Here is a 22,077-nt window from a genome sequence, read left to right as displayed (position 1 = left end):
GAAATAATTCAGAATACACTACACCTAAGATCCTCCTCTGAATCACCATCAGAGTGAGTTTGTCTTTCTGCATTACCTACAGAAAGAATGCAAGTTGACTAGACACCCAGACTAACTGATCTTTTGGGGCACACTCACAGCTCCAATTAATGCAAGTTCACTCTTTGTTACTTGCGTATCACTACATTTATGTTCACCTATATTGTGCTGGATGTTTAATATCTATTAAAATATAACTATCCTGGGATGTTTGTAATGGCTTCATCCTGAGATGATATGATGATATGGTACAAATGAGAATCTACCTACAAGAGCAATAAATTGGGTGTTTATATTGGCAGAAACTAGCAGAAACTCAAAAGGCAGTTGGATCCAAACAGCCCTGCCTTTCATGGGCAACCGAACATGTGGGAGAGCCAGCAAGGCTTTTTTTGCACTGATAGCCCCGTGGGGCTGAAGTCTGTCTGCATTTATCAGCAAGGAACTTTTCTGTGAGATGCCACATACACCAGGCTAATCCCCACTGTGATTACTACGCCAGTAATTCATGAAACAGATTGGGTTTTACTTGCTTTGATATGCATGATAGTGTGAACTAAGGAGATATACCATTAGAATTGGAAAATATGAATGCTTCATAAAGGAACAGATCATATCACCATAAGTTTATATTACAAAAGGATTACATGTGTCAGAACAGATCTCACTATAGACGATGTACATACCTCTGTTTATCTATGTATGTATATATGTATGTATATATGTATCTATCTATCTATCTCTATACAGTTTATAGCTTTGTTACATTTAAGTCACAATCTTCACATTTCAAACTTGTCTAATACTTACCCTTTTTGAAGAGATTTCCATAGAAATAATAGGAACTGGCACCTAGAAAATAGGAAATATTTCCTTACTTAGAAAAAAAATGTATCTTATTATGACAATAAATTGAATAAAATAATGTTGATCTTTACTTATTATACTCAGCTTTGCTTGATACTTTGATTTTCTTTAAGTTCTGATATTACAGAAAGATGTGAGGAAACTGTGACTTTCAGAAGTATTGCTTTAAAAGAGTCTAAAACCAGTCAACACTTAATTCAGGATTATCAGAGCCACAGGAACACTACAATTTCCCTGTCAAACATGACATCAGATCTTGGACCACTGAATCTCTTTTGTCCTACTTGAAAGTGATAAGTGGAGTGTTCTTTATAACAAAACATTCACTGAAGATAAGATAAAAATAGCAGGAATTCCTTCTTTTACCATTGTCCTCCCTGCCCTCTGCTCAGATTTCCTAGAGCAATGGCAAGACATAGCCCCTAATAGGTGTATTTAAAAGGAGCTTTATCAAGAGGGGCGATTTCTGTGATTTTCCCCCAGGCAACAGGTCAATAGTCACAGGCCTTAAATGTGGGTACCAGGTTTAAACATCTAAATTTGGATGTTGGATTCTCCTTATGGATCCAAGTAGATTAGCCTCTTACTTTATGTGGCTAACATGATAGGAACTGAATACTCGCTAAGAGGATTTCAGTATATTAGTTTGCCATGTACCAAATACTGAGCTTTAGTCATGGGCTATTCTTGAACAAAATGGCATTTTGCCTCAGTAGGACTCAGGTTTGCCCACTGTAAAGACAGATTAACTGATTCACTCTTTCTGAGGATTGCTCTTTTTTTTTATCTGGACCTCACTGAAGCTTACTTTGCACATGCAATTTTACCCTTTTAAATACTTAATTGGATATGAGGGGTAATTGCAATGTTTCCAATTAAAAGCCACACTACAACCTCCAAACATGTAAATAAAAATACAGTAGTCCTGGTTTGCTGCAATGTGCTTCAGTACTTGGGCTATGTACCTCCACCTCAGGAAAACTTCAGCTGAAAATGAAGATTAGTCATAAAATAACTAGATCGTTGGAAAATTTCTTGCACGTAATTGTTACATAATTGACTATCCTCATATTTTTAGAAATTTTAGTTCTGCAGAAAATTCAAGACTCTCATATATGCTTCATATACAGCACAGTTCACCTTGAATACTTGCAGCTCTTCAAGAATCACTTCTTCCATTGATTCTGTCTCTTGATTGTAAATTGTAATGACTTTCAGTACAATTCCATTATCTGGGAATAAATTTAAACAGAAAACAAACAAAACAGAACTAAAGGTTATAATTGGTGGAAACATTTATATGGCCTTCAAATACATTAAATGACTTCTTCAAAGTGATAATGCATAGAAATTTCCAAATATGTACAGGTAATTGCATATTGCTTTTATTGTTAAGGACTCCTATTCTTAGAAAATAAACACATATGACAATTTGTCCCTGGCAAATAAAAGTCAACTGTGACATCCCCAAGCTATATGATTAATTGACTTGTGTTTTTCAAATTCTGGGTCGTAACCCCTTCGTGAGCTGTAAAAGGATCGAAAAGGGTGACTATATTTCAGAAAAAGAAATGAGAATAGGCAGGAGCTGAGTCCATCAAGGCAAGGGAGTGTAAAATAGCTTTAATTATAAGTTGTGAGTTTTTACACTAGTTAGGAAGTGACTAACTCTCCTTAGTTGGTAGCAGCAGCTCCGTTCCTCCAGGCAAGAGTACACAAAACCTTTAGGGGCTCATTGCCCGCAGTTCTCACCCTGCTCCAGGGAAGCACTGAGCTGCTGTTGGTCTGAAGTTGTTAATCAAAGGAAGATGAACCAAGAGAAAGCTGCACGTTCAAAAAGTCTAAGGCACATTGGAGTCTAGATTTATCAGCCTCTCTGTCACTATGACTCTTGCAGGAAATTAAAACACGCAAAGGGCGTATGGTCTTCCACCACTTCAGTATTGTCTTGCTGACTATTATTAGAATAGTCTTGCCTTTCTTAATCCAAAACTCACTCATCAACAGTGGCAAATATCGCTTTCTTTCTTCTGTTACTTTTAGTCACCTTTGATTTACAGGGGAAATATTAAGCAGACAAGCACTGGGGAAAATATTCAGCAAAAGATCAAAGGGGCAAACATAAAGAGGAACCATTAAAATGGGGTCCTACACCACTTCTAAAAGAGAATACCTAACCAAAGGCATCCATTTTGTGATGGAACAGCAAAAAGAAATTGCATTCTGAGCTCTGATTTTCCTAAGTAAGTCCCTCTTCGTATCCTGCTAACAGACATGTGAAAGCCTTGACGTTCAGGCTTCATCTTTGATGAACCATTCTAACCTGCACTGCTACCCTTAGAAAACTTCTGCTCATTGGTAAGACTCTTTACTTGTCTTACACAGCAGGTGTTGGACTCGGACAAAAAAGAAATTAACCCTTTCTAACATTATATTGCCAAGAGAAATAGTGAGTTTTTTGATGGGACCTTTGCCAGAGCAGAGATTGCAGGACTTGTTTTAGAGTTTCTAAAGCCCAAATTCCTATGCTGGAACTTTTTGTCACCTGAGATTAGACATTTCAAGAAGGCTAAGCAGGTGTTGGATGCCAGTTCAGCACAGGTCTAAAGCATACTCTTTAAGTCCCCTTAGATTCAACTTCACTGAGCAGAGAACTTGTCTACAAGAGTATTTGATACAAGATTTCAATCACATATGCAAATGGAAAATCTGAAAAAATCTAGGCACCATTATAAAAGCTGATGTACAGAAATACATGACAAAAGACACAATGTTTTTTAGACAACACTAAGTCCAGTACTGTGACCATACTGAGGCCATTAAAAAATGCTTAGAAAACAGCCCTAATATAAATAAGCCTTTGCTATTGTACAAACATTTCTTTTGAATGTTCTGAACACTGAAATGTGTTTATCAGAGGAATTTCATTAGTAGAGAATAATTCACTGTAACTGCTTTCCTAGAAAAAATGGTCAAAATGATTTGTGATACCACTCCTGTTGTTAAATTGATAAAATACGAACATATGAATCCTTGGAATCTTTCCAGACAGATTAGTTGTGACCAAAGTCTTGTCTAGTTCCAGGCTTTCCTCTTATTTTCTTGAGTTTTCTTATTTTTTCAAATGTCATTAGAATGTGGGGGGTTTTTTTGTCTGGTTGCATGAAGTTAGGGCAGGTCTATGATATATTTTACCTTAGCCATATTTGTTTGGTAGATGTTTAAAAATCCTCTTTAAAAATCCTCTTTAAACAAGCTCCCTGCGAAAATGGCACAAAAGAAAGACAAGAAAACTTGGCAGAAAACTTCTAAGAGTTTCTTTTTAAGAAACTTGGGTATTTCCTTCTTCCTTCCTTGAGCTGTGTTGTAACCCAAATCTGGAAGCTGGCAGTTTCTTTTTAATGGTATCAGCTAGACTTGTGGTCTCCAAAATTGGGTAAAATAAACCATGGAATAAAGCCAGTAACTTGAACTGTTTTTTTTGAAAATTGTATCACTTTTGTTTTTCTCAGGTCTCCAGGGCTCAGCTCAGAGCTATGCTGAGATACATGATTTTGTTCTGAAGTTTTAAAAATAAGGCCAGTTGTTCAGGATTTTTAATTTAAAGTTCTTGTTTGGAAAGAAAGAAAGAAAAATGGAATCCTGTACTTAAGTTTCTCTTCCTAGTCTTTAAGTGCTTCCCTACCATTATTTTTCTATATAATTTTATCAGCACAATGAAACATGTCTAGAATGATTAACCCCCTCTGTAAGGTGAAGGCTGGCACAGCCACGCAAAGAATGATTGTTATAAAGAGATGTTGTATTTTTTTTTTTTTTATTTTTGGACTATACATAATTTAATTCATCCTGGAGGTAAAAAAAAAACCAACCCAAAACTTAAAACAATGTCTGTCTTGTTTTCTTTAATTTACCTGTGCCAATAAACAAAACATCATATTGCCCATCTTCAGCTTCCACTCTGTCCACTGCTATTTGTTTAAGATTGTACTTCCCATCTGTTTTAACTAGTATTGGCCTCTTATGAACAGGCTTGATGGGCTGATACATCAGTGGATGACTCCTGGCAAAATGGACAGCTTCATCAGGATAGTCTTTAGTGGTAGTGTACAGACCGCCATTCACCTTGCTCGCACACTGCAAAAACATAAAACATAGATTATCCCGAAGGTTTGCCAAATAAATTGTCAGAGACTGGTCTTGTTTTCAGGGGTTATGACAAGCCTACAGAAAACCTGGCGTAAAAACAGGCACAGAAGACCACAGCAGGAATTGGGATGGTGAACCCTATGCATGTGTGGATTATTAATCGTGAGAAGACAGGAAAGGGAATGCTAAACAGAGCCTTGGCATTGTCACATTTAGAAAGAGGGAGCTCCTTCCCCTCTGGCATACTGAGAGCAGAATAAATAATGACATTTTTAGATTTTGACAAAAATTGTAGTGCTTAGTTCATCCCCAAATTCATATTGAGGGTGTAATCAAAATGGCCACTGACAGAGTCAGGTGAAAGGGGTTTTCTGTCCCAGTGGAGACACAAACATGTGAAGTCAGCAGAATACTAATGCTTGAAATTAATCTCTAGTCTTATTAGTTTTGATTGCAAAATGTATTACCGTAAGAAACTAAGCACACTTAAAAATGATGCCAGCAGAAACAGTAATTCTTGATCTTGGGCATTGTAACAGTATTATATTTGATTCTAATTCCTAACTCACGATGACAGTATTATATATCACATTTCAGCTTGAAATACCAATGTTTGTATTGATCAATCTACCGTTTTGCAAAGCAAATAGACTTTACGTCAATGATTGATTAAAAGAGGCTTACTCCTACGGTCAAATGTGCAATTAGGGATAATTTAATGCATTAAACAGAGAAGCTAATTTTAGGATGCTTTGTGAAGGATATAGTGTTCCCTAACTGAACATAGATTCTAGATTTCCAATTTACTTTATGATGTCTAATTGAAACCATTTATGATCAAGCTGGAAATTATCTCAGTAATCATTTACTTTCTCCAAATATTCATAAGACAGTGTGGTTTTAAGAAGCATTTTAAGCAAAGCCACAGTAGCAGCCTTTCCCTATTCAAACTGGATTTTTCAGTCAATAAAATGAAATAAAATACTCTTCATGTTTACTGGAAACAGTAATTTTAAACTTGTGGTCAACTGTAATTGACAATAACAAACTCCTGCACTTGTCAAGTGGGGCAATGTTTGTTTCCACTTTTGGGGCTTAGCTACAGGAAAGTATTTGTTCAGTGTTGACTTTAAAATAATTGTCTAATCAACCTAGTGATGGAATATCACTGGCTGTTTGCAATAAAGAGACAGAGCTAGAGCATGAAGACAGGCTAAGCCTCTGCTTTCAGTGCACTGCATACCAAGTGAATAGGCATTGCCAGGTTCCTTTTGGTAAGTTCTAGCCCTGGAGAGCTTTAACAAAAATAATACTTCACAGGCTTTTAATTTTTAATTGAATAAAATCAAGCAGTCTAGAAAGGAAACAGTAGACGCAGCCATCTCTGAAGTCTATCAACACCATTTTTGGGGTAACTGATATCATTCCCAGAAGCAGCGCAGTCTAAATGCACTAAAAGAATCAGCAGAACACGAGCTGGGACTACAGCAGAAGCTGTGCTCCAGGCAGGCTGGAGAGCAGCAGATTGCAGAGCTTGTGCTTTTCTGTTTATTTAGCTGTAAGCTCTTTCATGGTGCTTTTCTGTTTATTTAAGCTCTACTCTCGTTCCTTATAAACTCCATCTTTACCCACTCAATAGCTAAGATCAAAGAGTGCTGACTCTCAGAGATGCCTAATGGCAGGTCGTTTTGGGCATCTTCTCACTGTCACTCCTCTAATAAGATAGGTAGTGGGATTCGGTTTACCAATATGCTGACTTTTTCTTGGAGTGTGAAACCTAACACTGTGGGCTACAGACCAAACCATGCTTTTTCTTCATGCTCCTGAAAGACCTCTAAACTGTGCTCTAAATGAGCAGCCAAAAATGAACCAATTAATCCCCAGTTAGCTGGCAGAGCCAGCTACTTCATCCTCAGGTGTGCTCTGCAACATATAGAGACAAACATGATTAAATCAATTAACACAGAAGAAGGATCTGGTTCCTCCACTAACTTGTTCTATGACATTGGGAAGATTACTTGCGATCTCCTATATCCGTTTCAGGTCCCATGCCTTGCCTGCTGGGGAGGCTACAGCCCAGCCTGACCCAAAGGCAGCCACTCGGAGCCAAAGCAGGGAAGCACTTTGAGTGGAGCTTAGGGCAGCCTTTCTGTACATCATCATCAGCTTTGCTGAAGCGCTGGCTCAGTGTTCTCTGCTTCTTGCCAAAAAATCACAATTTAATCTTCAGTGCTAGGAGATATCAATGTAATGATTGTAGTCATTAATACTGAATTCATGCCCGTGTTTAACGCTAGTCCAAATAATGTATGTGAGGTGTTTTACTGCCTGGAAATAATGCCACTTAAATAACTTGGGCCATATCATCTTTGTAAAATACACAGCCACTCTGCAATCTGTGCATGGTACTGTCTCAGTATTTGGTAAGACTGCAAAAAGATGTAAATCTGCTGTATAAAATGTCAAATAAACCCCCAATAATTCCTTTGAATAATTTTGCTAAAAATGTGACCGTTTACTTATCTGATTTTCTATCTTGACTCAATACGAATGACTTTGTTCTATATCAATCAAACAAACAAACAAAATAAAAAATAGTATTAATGTCAGCACTGTTACAGTGGTAGTTTATTGGCCAAGATGGTCAAACCATATTCATATTGTTTAAAGCCTAGATAATCTCTCTTTTGGAGCATCCACTTCTGCATTTTAACTTCTGTCTCTAACCCCAAGAGAAGCAGAGAAAAACATTAATTTAAAATGTGAGAGAACACACATTTGAAATCGTACTACAGGGAGAAAGGCTGTACTGGCACAGACCAGATAAGGTAATAGGCCTTTCCACATCTCATTCCTGCGATTCAGTGATAAATGAATTGTATGCAATGTTTATTTCTGCAAATGATTGCTTTTAGTATAAAACGGAATATTGATTCAGTTATCAAAGGGAAAACAACACTGGAAGTAATGCTCCAGCAACTCTTTGTTCCGCTAAGAGAGTGAGCCCCCAGCCTGCCAGAAGATATAGAGGTGAAGTTTGAATACTGGGGGGGGGGGGCGATTTTAGCCACACAGTTGTTAGAAATGTCTTTGCATCTCACAAAGTCAAAAATCTGCACGATGCTGACATGATAAGGGGCAGACCTTCAGGGAGTGTAAATAAAAGCAGCTTTGCAACAGATAGCAAAATTGCCATGGGTGGGTGGCTAAGGAGCTGTATTCCCAAAAGGTGTGGGGCAAAGAAGAAATCCTGGCTGTGATGCTGTCTGGGTTAGCCTGGCCCTTGGGGCTCCTGCTGACTCGCAGAAGGAAGGGAAAGGTGAGGGGGGCCCTGGTTGTGCCCCTTCTGTGAGATGCTGACCGGCCCCTGCAATGCAAAGGGCACCCTCCAACCCCACCGACAGGCACTGAAGGCAGGACCAGTGTCCTCACCCCCTGAGCCGGGATGTGAGAGTCCCAGACTAAGACCCTACAGGGGCACAAGCTTCTGAAACACCTGAGAAGAAAGGAAAAGAGTTTGAGATGAATATGACTTGTGATGCCTTGCAGAAATCAAGGAATTCCTTGTAGAAATTAATTACCTGACTCTAAGTAATAAGTTTATGATTTCTTCCAGAATTTCTGTTTACCAAATGAAAAATCTAAGTGCCAAGCAGGAGCAACTCTCTATGTGACAGCACCTGTAGTTGCGGAGCATGTGACAATAGTTGCCAGATTAAATGCATTTTCAAAATATGCCTTTTTTCTTATTTTTAATTAATGTCCATTGAAAGAAAAAGAAGTTTGTAGAGAAACTTGTGTGAAAATTGGCAAAAAGCATGAGCAATTTTGCTGAATTTGAGTCTTTGCAATGTAGTTTTAGTATTTCTATCTTCTTTTTAAAGGGTACAGAACAAGAATGTTAATAAGCTCAGAAACATGATCTAAGGGTAATAAATATCACTTTGTGTTGTCTGAAAGGAAGCTAACGAACTGTGAGACTGCTAGACCATTGCTTCTAGAAAGAACCAATCTTGAAAGAAAGACCTCAGGTCTTCTGGAGGATTTACTTCTTATTTACAAACATATTTATTCTGATTAGTTACTTTTGTTAAAATCTATGTCTCATTTCTAACCTGCTCACTTTCTAAATCATAGAAATATTGAAATTTGATCTTTTTGAAAAAGAGATGAATAAAAGGAATCAGAACCAACTGATCTTGAAATACTGTATATATATATATTTAAATATATTTCCTTTAACACTTGTTAAGTGTCTTGATTTCAGCAGGCAACAGGAAGAAAATTAATTCCCTTGTGTAAGCTTGTTATTTCTAGTAATAATCTTATTTACATTGGAAAAAATTGCATGTATCTTAAGTACATATTTTTTACAATGTAACTATAGGTATATGTTTCCAGTCCAGCCTGGCTTTATTTTCCCATGTCAAGTCTATAGGGACAGTTTGTCCCCAGAAAGTGCCATAAGGAAAAAACCTCACACTTGCCTCAAGGCACTTAAATAAATTTTGATTTTTCATGTATTTCTTTGGCATTTAGATTAAAGTTATCAAGGTTCAGATGCAAAATAGTACAATAGCAGCCAAATTTAGAAGAACTGTTATTCTTGGCTCAATAGAAAGTGAGGTTCCTTCCCAGCTAATGCACTTACTGCTTCTGAATGCAGCATCTGATTCACTTTCTAGAAATTCTGTTTCTATCCTTGTTGCCTGGGGTCCTGACTTTGGGACCTTAGGATCTGAACAGAATTTTGTTAACAGGATTTTGGAAAACATTATGTGCTTAATTCCGCTATTTTCCTATGGGAAATGTGTGGTTCTAGTACTTGATTAAACTTATTGCTGAACCACTCCACACTTTTCCAGAAATGCTAAAGTATGTATGCATCCAAATTACTATATCCTGGACCATGAAGCCAGGCAGATTTGTACATTAGCAGCAGCCTGGCTTTCCTTCCCAAATTTATTTACATGGCAAAGCAATGGAAAACAGATCGTACTTACTGAACCAGGTCTAGGGTAAGGTACTTTTCCTTCATATAGAGCCCAGTGATATTCAGGTCCTTCTTTATGAGCATATGGTCCATTGAAAGCTGCTCGGACACTTGCCATGTGGTAAACACATATAGCATATCCTCTAAATATATTGCTACGAAGAAAAATTCAAAGACATTATTAAAGCAGTATGTCACATTCTGTACATGTAACACTGATATTATTGTGTAATTAAAACTAAATCACATTTCAACAGTATCCAGGGAGAAAAACCTACTTATTCTTTCCTGTATGCTTTTCTTATATCTGCTGTGTCCAATGTTCTTTACCAAGTTTTCAATGGATTTATATTTATAACATTTCTCTGAGAAGATCGGTGTTGTTATCCCAAAATTTGAAGATGGTGAACACAAGCTTTAAATTGCTTGTTTATAAATGCAGAGGAAGCCCAATGAACTGCACTTAGGTCTTATATGTCTTTGATCCGTGACTTAAGCAGTTAACGAATTTTCTTCTCTAAGTTTTCCCCTGTTGTTACTTTGGAAAGATGGGAATCATCCAGTGCTGACTGAAATGAGCAGGAGTCTGTTTACATTGAGTGGAAATGTTGGTTAGTTGAAATGTTGATCACTTTATGTAGATCAATCATATAAAAGTATCTTTTTTCACTTTTAAATTTTATTTACTTTGTTCCAGAGAAGTGATTCATTACTTTTTAAAGAAGCGTTGGTGCTCTACAAAGAAACTCTCTCCAAAGACTCCAAAAGGTGATCAAGATAATTTCAATTGTGTGCCCACCTTTCTGTACTGGTGTAGGGAGGCAGTAGGACGTGCTAGGTGCCTGCATCCCTAGAGGACCAGATCTGCCTTGCTTTATTAATAAAAATAAAAATAAAAAAAATCAGGAGAGTGAAAAGCACAGCTGCTCTTCTCTACAAGTTACATCCTAAACAGCTGGATTGCCAAGAAATAGGTACCGCGTGTTTGCCCTTGAACCAGGCTGAGTGGAAAAGGAGGCCACCAGCAGCACTACAGCTGGTGTTTTGGGCTTCACTAAGAAGTTAGTAGGAGTTTAAGCTGCTACCTCCTTAAACCTGAATTACAGTCGAGCTTTGAAGGAAGACAGGTGCCTCTGGTTAGGCTGCTATTATAAGCAGGCAGGAGTGCATATACTTTGACACCAGGAAATTTTCAAGCAGGGAAAACTTTAATTAATATATGATCCAGATAGACTGGATCACTGAATGAGACTTCAAGCCCCTGAGTGTCACAGAGCAGTTTTTACATTAACACGGAAGCCCACTGTGAATAGAACAGGGATTAAACTGTTTACTACATATTTGCCAAGGGATATTTATCATGCAACTTCTATCTCTCCAACAGGCTGTTCAAACATTCTTTTATTGCTGCTATTATTTCTTCCAATTGTTTACCTTGTAGTGTTGAAGAGGCCAAATATCACTGGATTTTTGTTATCACGAGTTTGCAGCAAAAACACATCCTCTGTAAAATTTAAATGCAATGTTATTGGTAGAAAATTACTTTTCTCAGCCCCAAAAGAGAAACTTCATCGCTTGTTAAGAGTGTAATCTCATTTTACTTGTATAAGCAATTTAATTTTTTGCAGATTTTAAAAACAATCTTGAAGAACAATGCAATACTTAAAAGCATAATTGATGATAGTCAACTTATGTATAGATAGTTAATGTGTGTATAGAACTTCACAGACGCTGGATACAAAATGCTAACAACCATTCCCTGTTAATGAATACAAGCACAAGATTTGGCAGTAAGATGTGTTATCATGAAAGGATATGTTTTATATGATGATTTTAAGTTTGTTGCAGTCTAGGATATTTACCTAATTCATCAAAATGTGTATCAATCCCGTTTCTCCCAGGCACAGAACAAACTAGCCTGGTTTTGAGGAAAGTGCTCCATTTATTCACGAGCATTCGCTGGCCTCCCATGTCATTCTGCATGGAAAGAAACAAATGCTGATGGTAATTTGAATGAGTAAGTCTAGAAGCACAAACATCCTTGCAAAATTTGCTACTCATTGTATCTTTTAATGCCAAAAGCATGCATTTTCAAACCACACGTCTGTTACTAGTATTATTTCTCTGGAGTCAGTTTTCAAGTAGGATTGTGCTGATCAAATCCAGGTCTCATTAAGAGCTGTGGGTTTATAAGAAATCTTTAATTCTGTGCTGCATCTGTGGATAGTTTTAACTATACAGCTGTTGTAAAGCTTTTTTTATTTCTCATTTTTGTTAACTGGATGTACTGAGAACTTTTAGCAAAGTTTAACTTTGCTTTAGGAGCTGAGTGGAAACTGAAGCCCTGAATCCATAGAGCTGGTACAGCCGGGGCAAGTCTGAGGTGAGTATCTACGTGATGTTTTAAAAATTTCTCAACAACTTTACATAAGACCTGCTTTTCTATGCCTGTCTCATCTTTGTCTTGCTATTGTGACTGTCAGCCTGTCAAGAAAAAGAGGCATTTGATGCTACATAGTAATCAATTTGTAATCTTTGGGCGGCATCCTCAAAGCTATGTCCTCATGTTCAGGCTGACTGTCTAACGGATTATTGCAGGCTCTGTATTAGGTTTGCAAAACTCCTCTCACAACTTCATTCTAAACTACTGAAATTAATGTATTTCCTCAGCTTCACACTGAGATCTTACAAAAACAGAGATCTGTTTTACTTAGAAAAGTAGAAATTTACAGAGTAGGTGCCTCTGTGTTGCGAAATCTGTTACAGCTCAGAGGAAAATGTAAGAGCTGGGGGAAAAAGCCACTTCTTGAATCAAAGCTATTTTTTGTATTCATTAAATCAAATTTGAGTTATAGCACATGGCTGTGAAGCTAATGCCCAGATGCTGAAGGATTTGGAGTTTTGGACAAGTGGAAGAGAAAGCTCTGTGGGATTTTGGTTTAATCCATGGCTAGAGATAAGACATTCAGGTCAATACATTTCAGACTAGAGGGAACTATTAAAATAATCTATTCAGACATCTACAGAACATAGGCCAAAGAATTATACTTTAGATCTTGATGCAGGCTTGAATTCTGAGAGCCAACTGGCTTTGTTAACGTTAATGTCTTAGGCTGCAATTTGGTACTTTGCATATTTCAGGTGGTTTAAGTTATACATGGGCACTCCTTAAGAAATGTTAAGATGTAGTATGCTGGTGAGCATATGCGATATATACTATACCTTGAAGTGACAGAAGATTTTTAACTTGTATTTTGCTCTTTGCCCAATAGTTTTAGGAGTATATCCCCTACAGTTAGGAGGGGGAATGCAATTCTTTTTTCAGAAATAAAATCAGATGCTAAGAAATAAATGTCTCATTCCTTCTTCTAACCAAGCAGTCCCAATGGGAAAGAGAGAGCTCCTCTCATCAGCCTTACCATAGTTCAATTAATAGAAAAGGGATGCACCCAGACTTCATCAGTTGTTCAGAAAAGGAGCAATTATGGGTAGCTTGATTTGGGAGATCATCTGTTAACAGTGCCTCTCTCCAGCAATGGCCGAACTCTCCGTCCTGTCTGTGGGGCCAGGGTGCCAAAAAGGGATAGGATCAACACACCAGGAGCGTGGCCTGAGTGGGAAAGGAATAATCGTACAGGGCAGTGGAGGGAAGCGATGTCTTTCCTTGGGCCTTTTATGGCTCGTTCTGGTAAACCTTATGCCTGGATTCAATAATAATTTGCTGGACAGTTCAGTTCTACTTTCCTGCCTGCACAGTTTGCCTTAGTTACCATCGAGAAGAGAAATGGGATATGAAATGAAAACATGAATTGGCTACTATTTATAAAGCACTTTGTAGGCGGTTAGGATTGCACCCCTCCTGTCATTCATACATCAGAAAGAGGTTTAAAAAATTTACAGAATCACAAAATAGCTGAATTTGGCAGGGACTTTGGAGACCGTCTAATCCAACTGCCTGCTCCAAGTAAGTTGCTTTAAGCAAGTTGCTTAGCAAATTGCTCAGGCCCATGTCCAGTGAGGTTTTGACTTTCTCCAAGGATGGGAACTCTAGGCAACCTGTGTCAGTGTTCAACTACCCTGGCAGCAAGAAAATAGTTTTTTACATTCAGATGGAATTCCATGTGTTTCAATCTGTGCCCATCTCCTCTTGTCCTATCCAGCTGTGTGGTAGGATAGCCTGCACAAATACAGGCGAGTTAAGTCTGCTCCTTGCAGACAGAATAGGAAGGCGAAAGGGAATGAAAGGACTGGTGGCTGGGTTGGTCCTGTGACCAGGAATGTAAGGTGACATCAGTTTATGTCAGCGGTGAGAGCTGCAAGAGGCCCAGGACCCACAACCAATACTAAGGGCGATGGAGCCTTGATCTGAATTGAGAGTATGGATGGTACAAAAGCCCTGTGGGCAGCTGCTATTGCTGTTACCATTTATCAGCACAGAGAGAGATGGAGCTGTATAAGATTTCTGGGCTTTGCTCTTCTCTCAGCAAAAGCTGTCTTCGAGCCCAGATTTCAGATCACTTCTGAATTTTCTAATGTTTGAGGCTGTTTAGATGTAGGGTTTTCATTCAGACCTATAACTTACTTTCACATATGTTAACAGATGCCATATTTGCCATAGAGAGAGAAAGAGAGAAAGAAAGGAATATTTTTTTTTTTTTAATTTAGCTGGGGAATCAGAAAAAAATCTTACCGCACATACGCGTCCCACTCTGGTATATATGGCATGAGTGCTTGTCTCGGCTTCTAATGCTTTTTCAGTAAAGAAGAAATATACTTTGTTATCATCATGGTCTTCATTATCGGGAATCATGTATGAGCTAACGAATTTGGGTTCTTTAAAAGAAAACAAAAAATATTTCAATTCCAGTTTATTAAAACATTCTTTTATTTTTTTCAATCCTTAAAATCATCTGGTAGCAAAGAAATAAATTAAATTAAAGAATCAGGGATCTATCTGTCAGAGAGCTACCTAGGGGGAATAGGCTGATAGAAATAGGAAAAAGATACGTTTTTTTGTGGGTGGGTATCTATAGAACATGTGGAATACATTAATGTCAAACCGATTTTATAGCTCAAATTCACAAATCAATATTCCTTTGTATGTGTGCAAGAAAAAGACCTTTTTCCTGTCCTGTTCTCTGGGGCTTATATATTTTAATTTGGATTAAGCTGAAAGCTGGCACTAATATTCACATAACAATCTCTGAACCCATACAAACCAGGTGTAGGAATGTCAACTTTGGACAAATAGCCTTTTAGATAAAGGAAAAGCTCTGGTAGTTCTGCTAAAAGATGTTATATGAACATATATCTTCATAGACAGAAGATACATTGTGTATCTTTGTCATGAAATAAAAACCTCCCAATTTTTTCCTGTTTTGGCATTTTGCTAAAAAGTTGAAACCTAAGTTCAGACTTCAGTCCGTGTCTGTATACCTTTTAATCTCACACCAAGCAGAGCTGTGATTTCATCTCACTGAATTGTAGCAAAATTTTCACAAGTTCTTTAAATGACAATGTCATTCATACAATTAGTAAGATTTCTTAAGCAGTGAGTAACGTAAATATTTTCTAACTTCCTGTCCTCTATGAAAACAGACATTGCATTTTAAGACATTGATACAACTTTCTGATTTTCTGAAGTGTTTTTAATATAAATTTTAAAATATTCCCTTTCTGTAAATTTGAAATGTCAAAATGAAGAACAAAGTTTGAGGCCATAATTTAGAGAATTCTATATTTAACACAATGAAATCTTCCAGTGGGAAGAGAAGAGAAACTTCACTTGCGTATTGTAAACATCCACCTGATTGTTGCTACCGTTATGTAGCCAGTTTAAACACTCAGTTTAGCAAGGCTCTAAGTACAGGAGGTAAAGCAGATGTAAAAATGATCTAAACAACAATAAAAAAGTATTTAATTCAAGTCTTAGGTCATATTTGTGTTTGGAAAAAGTATGCAGCAGAACTATTTTCTCTCTTCTGATTTGAGAGAAGACCGCCTTGAAATTTGGGAGAAAATTCTTCGGTGTCTGTCCTTTAAGTGAAAAGATGATGACCACCATATGAATCACCACAAAAGGCAATTATTGAGTGTCCTTGCCAAACATCAGTGGTAATTACATCACGGTTATGATGAAACATTGCAATACTTTTGGAGCTAAACAAATCAAGATCCTGACTCTCCATTTCACAAAAATTTCAACACTGACTTTCTGTCAGTTACATTTCACATTTAAGAGTATGAAACAATTTTTAAATTTCCCAGCACATGATTTTTTTCATTATTTTTCTTGTGGCATATTTTAATTTTCTTCTTTTAAATTACCTGCTTTAACTTTTTATTTAATTTAATTGCATGATCATTATATGTTTATTATTGTCCATTATTGCATGACATCTCTTTCCTACACAAACTGGCAAAGATTCAGTTGTTTTATTGCAACATGAAGACAAAATGATCTCATCTACAAAAAGAGAGTATTGTTCTAATTAGAAGCACCCATTAGTTAAATAGATAATTTTTACATGTTATTTTAATTATATCTGGCATATCATGAAATAATACAGAATATTCAAAGTAGAAATTAAAAGCAATTTTAAAAGTGAGAAATGAAGGATTTAAAAGTTCCACTTGTTAAATCCAATATGTAATTGAAGTAAAGATTTCAATTTGTTCATCCTGGCAGGGGCTTCATGAAAAGTTTCATGCTAAAAAGATAGTTAAAACAAATTCACCTCCAAATGTATGTACATAGGCATGAACGATAACTTTTATTTCTGGTTAAACAGAAATGGGCTAGTCATCGAAAACACCTCTGGTTCCTCCTTCCCATACCTTTCAATAGGCGCTCGCTATCAGGTTCGGTTCGGAGATGGGCCAAGCGATTCATGGTGCGAAATAAAGCAGCATCCCTTCCCCAGTAGTCACTGTAGAGACCAGTAAAAAGCTCGCCACCTACAGGCCACGCGTTAAAGAAACAAACCCAAAACAAAACAGTTTGGTAACACTCTATGTAGTCGTTTGAATGCATATGCTAGGAATGGCATTATTAAGATGGCTCATTAATATTCGATCAAAATCAGGTAAGGGGTCACTAAGTGACATATAGTCTAAACAGCATATGGACATTTTTCCTACCAGCACGGCAACATTTACAGTTGGAACAGCACAAGGACAAGAATCTTAAATCTCATTCATGGACATGGCCACATTTTCAAATCTGACTTAATAACTTTGCGATAGATTCACACACGCAACATGAAGGCATTCAATTAACATCTAACCACGTTTGCCACGTCAGGCACCTAAGGTCAAAGCCCTCACTGCTGTGCAGTTAATGCCTGGCCCTAGAGACACCTACCCCTTCTCAGTACCTAAATTTTCACCAGTGCCAAGACTCTGACCAGCGGTTTGCTTTCGAGCACTTCTAGACATGCTCTGGTCTTGCTAATGAGAAGCAGCACATTGCTGGGTCCCAGAACTGGGAGGGACATGCTGGGTTTATGAGGAGCCAGGAATAACAGCAGCCAGAGAAAGGAATGAAAAGGCAGCAGTAGGTTTCAGAGCATGCAGTGCTAAGGAGAAGAATAGTGATAGCTGCACCAACCCACTGATTTGGGCTGGGGATAGGGTTCAAGACTAAACCATGCCTGAATCCACAGAGTGGACCTCAGACAGGAAGCCTTTCCTGAGCATGGTTATCACATTTGGCTCTGGGCAAGACATGGCTGAAAAAAAGATTCACTAGTGAAGCACATACTGAAAATACCGGAGGGCTGGGTGCAGTTATCTCCCCAGCTGGAGAGAGAAGCAGTACCTGCTATCTAAGAAGTAATTTTTTTTGTTGTTTGTTTTATTAGGCTGAGTGTTTTTTCCAGCCAGCCTACTGGAGCTGTTTCGCTTTACCTGAAATAACTGCAGTGTGGGTATAACTTGCTGGCTGAGGGGCTTAGGTTTTCACTGGAGAGAGAAAAAGAGCCTATTTTCCCCAGGTCCAGCAGTAACTTGTTTTCTTATCCTTAAAATATTCACCAGAGTAGGGACAGAACCTGAGATCTCATCCATCCTGCACAACTGGTGATGAATATTTTCCTGAAAAATTGATGGGCACAGAGACTGGGTCCCATTTTCAAAGGCTTTAGGTGGCATTCACAAATCAATCAAGCATAGGAAAATACTAAAAATAATAGGCTGATTGATCATAACTGTTGAAAATCTATATGTAGTTAGGCTCAACTAGATCATGCATATGTTCAAAAATCCAGCCTATCTCTATCTGACCTATGTAAAATTTTGATATCAGGTATCTATGACATTCTATCTATGAAATCCCAGCAATAATTATACCTTTTAGTTATGCATGGGTGCAACTCCCCCTAACTGACTAAACATTAAGAAAAATATATTTCACTCCCTTGTGGACATAGATTAGAAATTGTTTAGGTCCAATTTCAGAAGCAGACATTGTCACTAGGTGGCATCCTTATATTAGGAAATAACACAGCAAGAATTAAACTGTTCAAGAGGGAAATAATTTGCAATTTGTGGCTAATCTGAGTGGAGGTTTCAGTGACAGGGCTTCCTACCCCCTCATCAAAATAAACGGGACTGATCCATTCAAATGTCATTCGCTGGCATTTATAAAGGATTATAGCAAAAGCAAGAATTTTGCTTGTTAGTCTCCCTCAAAGTGCAAATTTTGTTCCGCTTAAGAGATAGATATAAATTGAATGGTACCATAACTCTGAAAAATGATTCTTAAAAATTTATAGTTTGGCAGCTGGGGCTGATGCAGGAACCTCTGCTGGTTCAGAGCTGGGCATAGTTTTGCCTTAGGCTTCATCATATAAAGCATGGCTATTGCCTCGTTAAAATACAGGGTCATGATTTAGGGTAAAATATTGGCAAGTGAAATGAAAAGTCAGAATAAATTACAGCATTGGTAGAAGTTAAAGTTACCCAACACTAGTAGTGAGCTTTATTTTTTAAATAACACAGGGCTGATTAAACAACAGAATTTGCCAGTGTCTCAGTAATGCTCCAAACAATCTTCACAACCCTAACTAACGAGTTACATTAGTCGTAAATCCCCCGTTAAGAATTCCATTGGGAAAATGTCTCAGAGTGGCTGGTTTTCTTTTTAATTATGGTGATGGCTAATCCAAAATGTGATGCTTTTATCCTTTCCAACTGTAGTGAACCTTGGAAAATCCATCAGTGTGGAGTAAATGCTTTGTTACATGTTGCGGTTGATCAGGATTGACATTTAAAAGTCCTAAATGTTCAGAAGTTTGGCTATGAAGCCTTTTCCTTCTGTCTGACACAGGTATAAAATGTTAGTATAGATAACTAACCTGCTGGTATGGCATTCTACCATATACTGGGGAAATTATCACTGATTTTATCTGTGAGATCCTGGGGGCAGAAAATGGAAGTTCCGGTCTTGGATGGATATTGCTTCATGAAAGATAGTGTACAGATACAGGAATTAAATCTGATTTTTACCCTGAAGTGTTACTAAACTAAACATAAGACAAGTATCAAGCATGAGCAGACAGGTCACCTAGCCTAAGGAGAGTGGTGAGACAAATACTGATGAGTGGGACTGGCAAAGATCCCAGCACAAGAACATTTGGCATAATTCTGAGATTTTTCACACTTTTGACATTAAAAGGATCTACTCTTTTACTCTTCAATGGTCTTTTGCATATCCTCTAAATCCATGTTATATATTTTGAACACCACTGGATTTTTACAGATGCTGACTAATTCTAGATTTAAAGACAACCTGAAGTTGCGGTTTGACAAATCCTGGCAATATTTCTACTCTTTTCTCCTCTGTTGAAAAGCTTCTACTACTACCACTACTACTACTACTACTACTACTACTACATGTCAACTCATCCCTGTCTTCGTTGCAGGGTTTTATGCTGCTGTACATGTACTGATAAACCAGTATATTCCAGTGAAAGTCAACTCAGCAATTTCACAGACTTTCACCACCCCTCCCATCTTCCAGTCTAACCTCAGCTTAACATGCATTTGCAAAATAATTGCTAAAATTTAAATTTTAACACAGCCTGGTTAATTCTGCTAAAACAAGAATAGAAACTTTATTCTTCCTTTATTTAAATGAACAACACCCATCCACCCCCATGGACCTCAAAAATAATTTTTAACTCAAGTGATACATGCATACTTTTTAGCTAGCATTTTTTTCAAGAAAAATACATCAAAGTTCAATTGGGACCACTTGAAAGATACCTTTATTTTTTTTGCCCTTTTGTTAAAAGCAAAGTATTAGCAAAACCAAATACAAACTCCTTCTAAAACAAAGAATTCCTAGATAAAAACTCTTAAAGTAAAACAGACTGAAGCATGTGATTCAATTTAAAAAACTTAATGCAAGGGATTTCTATAAATAGGCTGCTTCTGCCTTAGAAGTGGGTTTCCTTCATTTGTTATTGGCATGTTTTGTGTACTCGCTTCAAACTGGAAGGTACTGCAAACTTAACCTATTATTCATCAACAGTCCTTTCTGTGTAAAATATAAAATTCATGTTATGAATAAAGGAGTAGAACATAATGAGTAGAAAATAAGCAGCACCTTTCATGCATTTCTTTGACTGTCAGCCAGTTATTACTCACATGACAACCAATTCACATTTTTAGCAAGTGACACTTTTCACAGAAGTAAAAAAAAAAACAAATTCAAAAGAAATTATCTATTGCTTAGCTGGTAAACTTCCTCTGCATGTTTGTATTTTCTGTCTGTCAGTCAAGTATTCTGTGTTCTGGTTTGAGAGGAAAAAATATTTATTTTAGTTTATTGCCTGGACTAAAAGAAAAAAACACAGATACGTGAAGCTGTTTTAAAACTGTAAAACCCAAAAATATTGTTGAAATTGATTCCCTGGATAGAGAAACATATTCAAATGTAGTTTAATTTTTTCACCACTTGCTTGTGATAGAATGCAGGTAACAGAACATAGACATAAACTAATTTCTCAACTTTCAAGAGCTAGTGTGGTCTAAGTTAATCAGTGTGCATGATCTGATACCAAAAATAGTTTTGGCTATTGAAAGCAGATGGGTGAGTTCATTAGAAATAGAAGTCAAAAAGTTTTATATGCCATTTATCGAAACATATACATTTTATTCAGCCTGTTTGCCATCCAACATCTATTCTGTTTCCTGATGCTAACAATACATTGCTAAAATTTAATTGTTCATAAATTGAGGAATTCATCACAAGCTATATTACCACTGGGTCAGATAACCTGTAATAAAACTACGATAGCATGGACATTTAGTTTTAAAGCCAAGTCACGCACTATTATTTTCTTGAAGTGGGTATTTTAACTGATGTGTTAAAATACATGAAGAGATACAGAACAAAAGATTCTCTTTTTTCCTAATTTAATCCAGATAAATTTGGTTCTAATTAGTGATGGTGCAAGTGATCTTTCAAGGTCATGATTTTAGAAGTTTTTAAACTTTTATCAGAGGTATATAAAATTTCCTTGTTACTCTAATCAACAGCCACACTGTTATAGGCTGCTGTGTTAATGTGAGTTGCAGAGGTGGAAGCAGGTTTTTAAATGTTTAGTTGGGAAGAAGAGGATGCTGGGATGTGAAAGCCTTTGCTAACAGGTTTGCACGAAACAATTTCAAGGACGTGCACCCTGGCTCAACCTACATGGGGGAATGTAGGCAACACTGGGGGCATACTGTTTCCATACCAGCAGCTGGTTTAGCTTTCTAAGAAGACTGGAGTCCCTGAAGAAGAAGGGAACCTCCAGGCATTGGAGGAAAGACTGGAAGACCAGTCCTGGAGGGTATGTGGTGTAGCTGTCATCTCCTGTTATAGGGTCATGGCCACCATGAGCTGGAATCAAGGCTCAGCTGACTGAAGGAACATCCCTTCCTTCAGAGTTCAATGGCATTAGAGGTCTCAGCCTCATTTTCAAATGTCAGTTAAAAGATTCTTTGTTATTCACCATGTTTACATCTACGTCTTCTACCCT

The 22,077-nt window shown here is 37.4% G+C and overlaps 1 protein-coding gene across 1 annotated transcript in view; it reads right to left on the bottom strand.

Annotated features, from left to right (window-relative positions):
- Positions 1 to 22,077, bottom strand: part of SEMA3E (semaphorin 3E) — a 145,237-nt gene that overhangs the window by 15,883 nt on the left and 107,277 nt on the right. Inside the window, exons 6-13 of the mRNA XM_056341837.1 lie at positions 16,886 to 17,005; positions 14,739 to 14,881; positions 11,911 to 12,025; positions 11,483 to 11,552; positions 10,059 to 10,203; positions 4,821 to 5,043; positions 2,047 to 2,138; positions 850 to 891 (exon numbers count right to left, since the gene is read on the bottom strand). Of these exons, the coding sequence (XP_056197812.1) occupies positions 850 to 891; positions 2,047 to 2,138; positions 4,821 to 5,043; positions 10,059 to 10,203; positions 11,483 to 11,552; positions 11,911 to 12,025; positions 14,739 to 14,881; positions 16,886 to 17,005 (950 nt within the window). The remainder of the gene's footprint in view (positions 1 to 849; positions 892 to 2,046; positions 2,139 to 4,820; positions 5,044 to 10,058; positions 10,204 to 11,482; positions 11,553 to 11,910; positions 12,026 to 14,738; positions 14,882 to 16,885; positions 17,006 to 22,077) is intronic.

Source organism: Falco biarmicus, chromosome 5, assembly GCF_023638135.1.
Source record: "Falco biarmicus isolate bFalBia1 chromosome 5, bFalBia1.pri, whole genome shotgun sequence".
Taxonomy (NCBI): Eukaryota; Metazoa; Chordata; class Aves; order Falconiformes; family Falconidae; genus Falco; species Falco biarmicus.
This window is presented reverse-complemented; position numbering and strand designations above follow the sequence as displayed.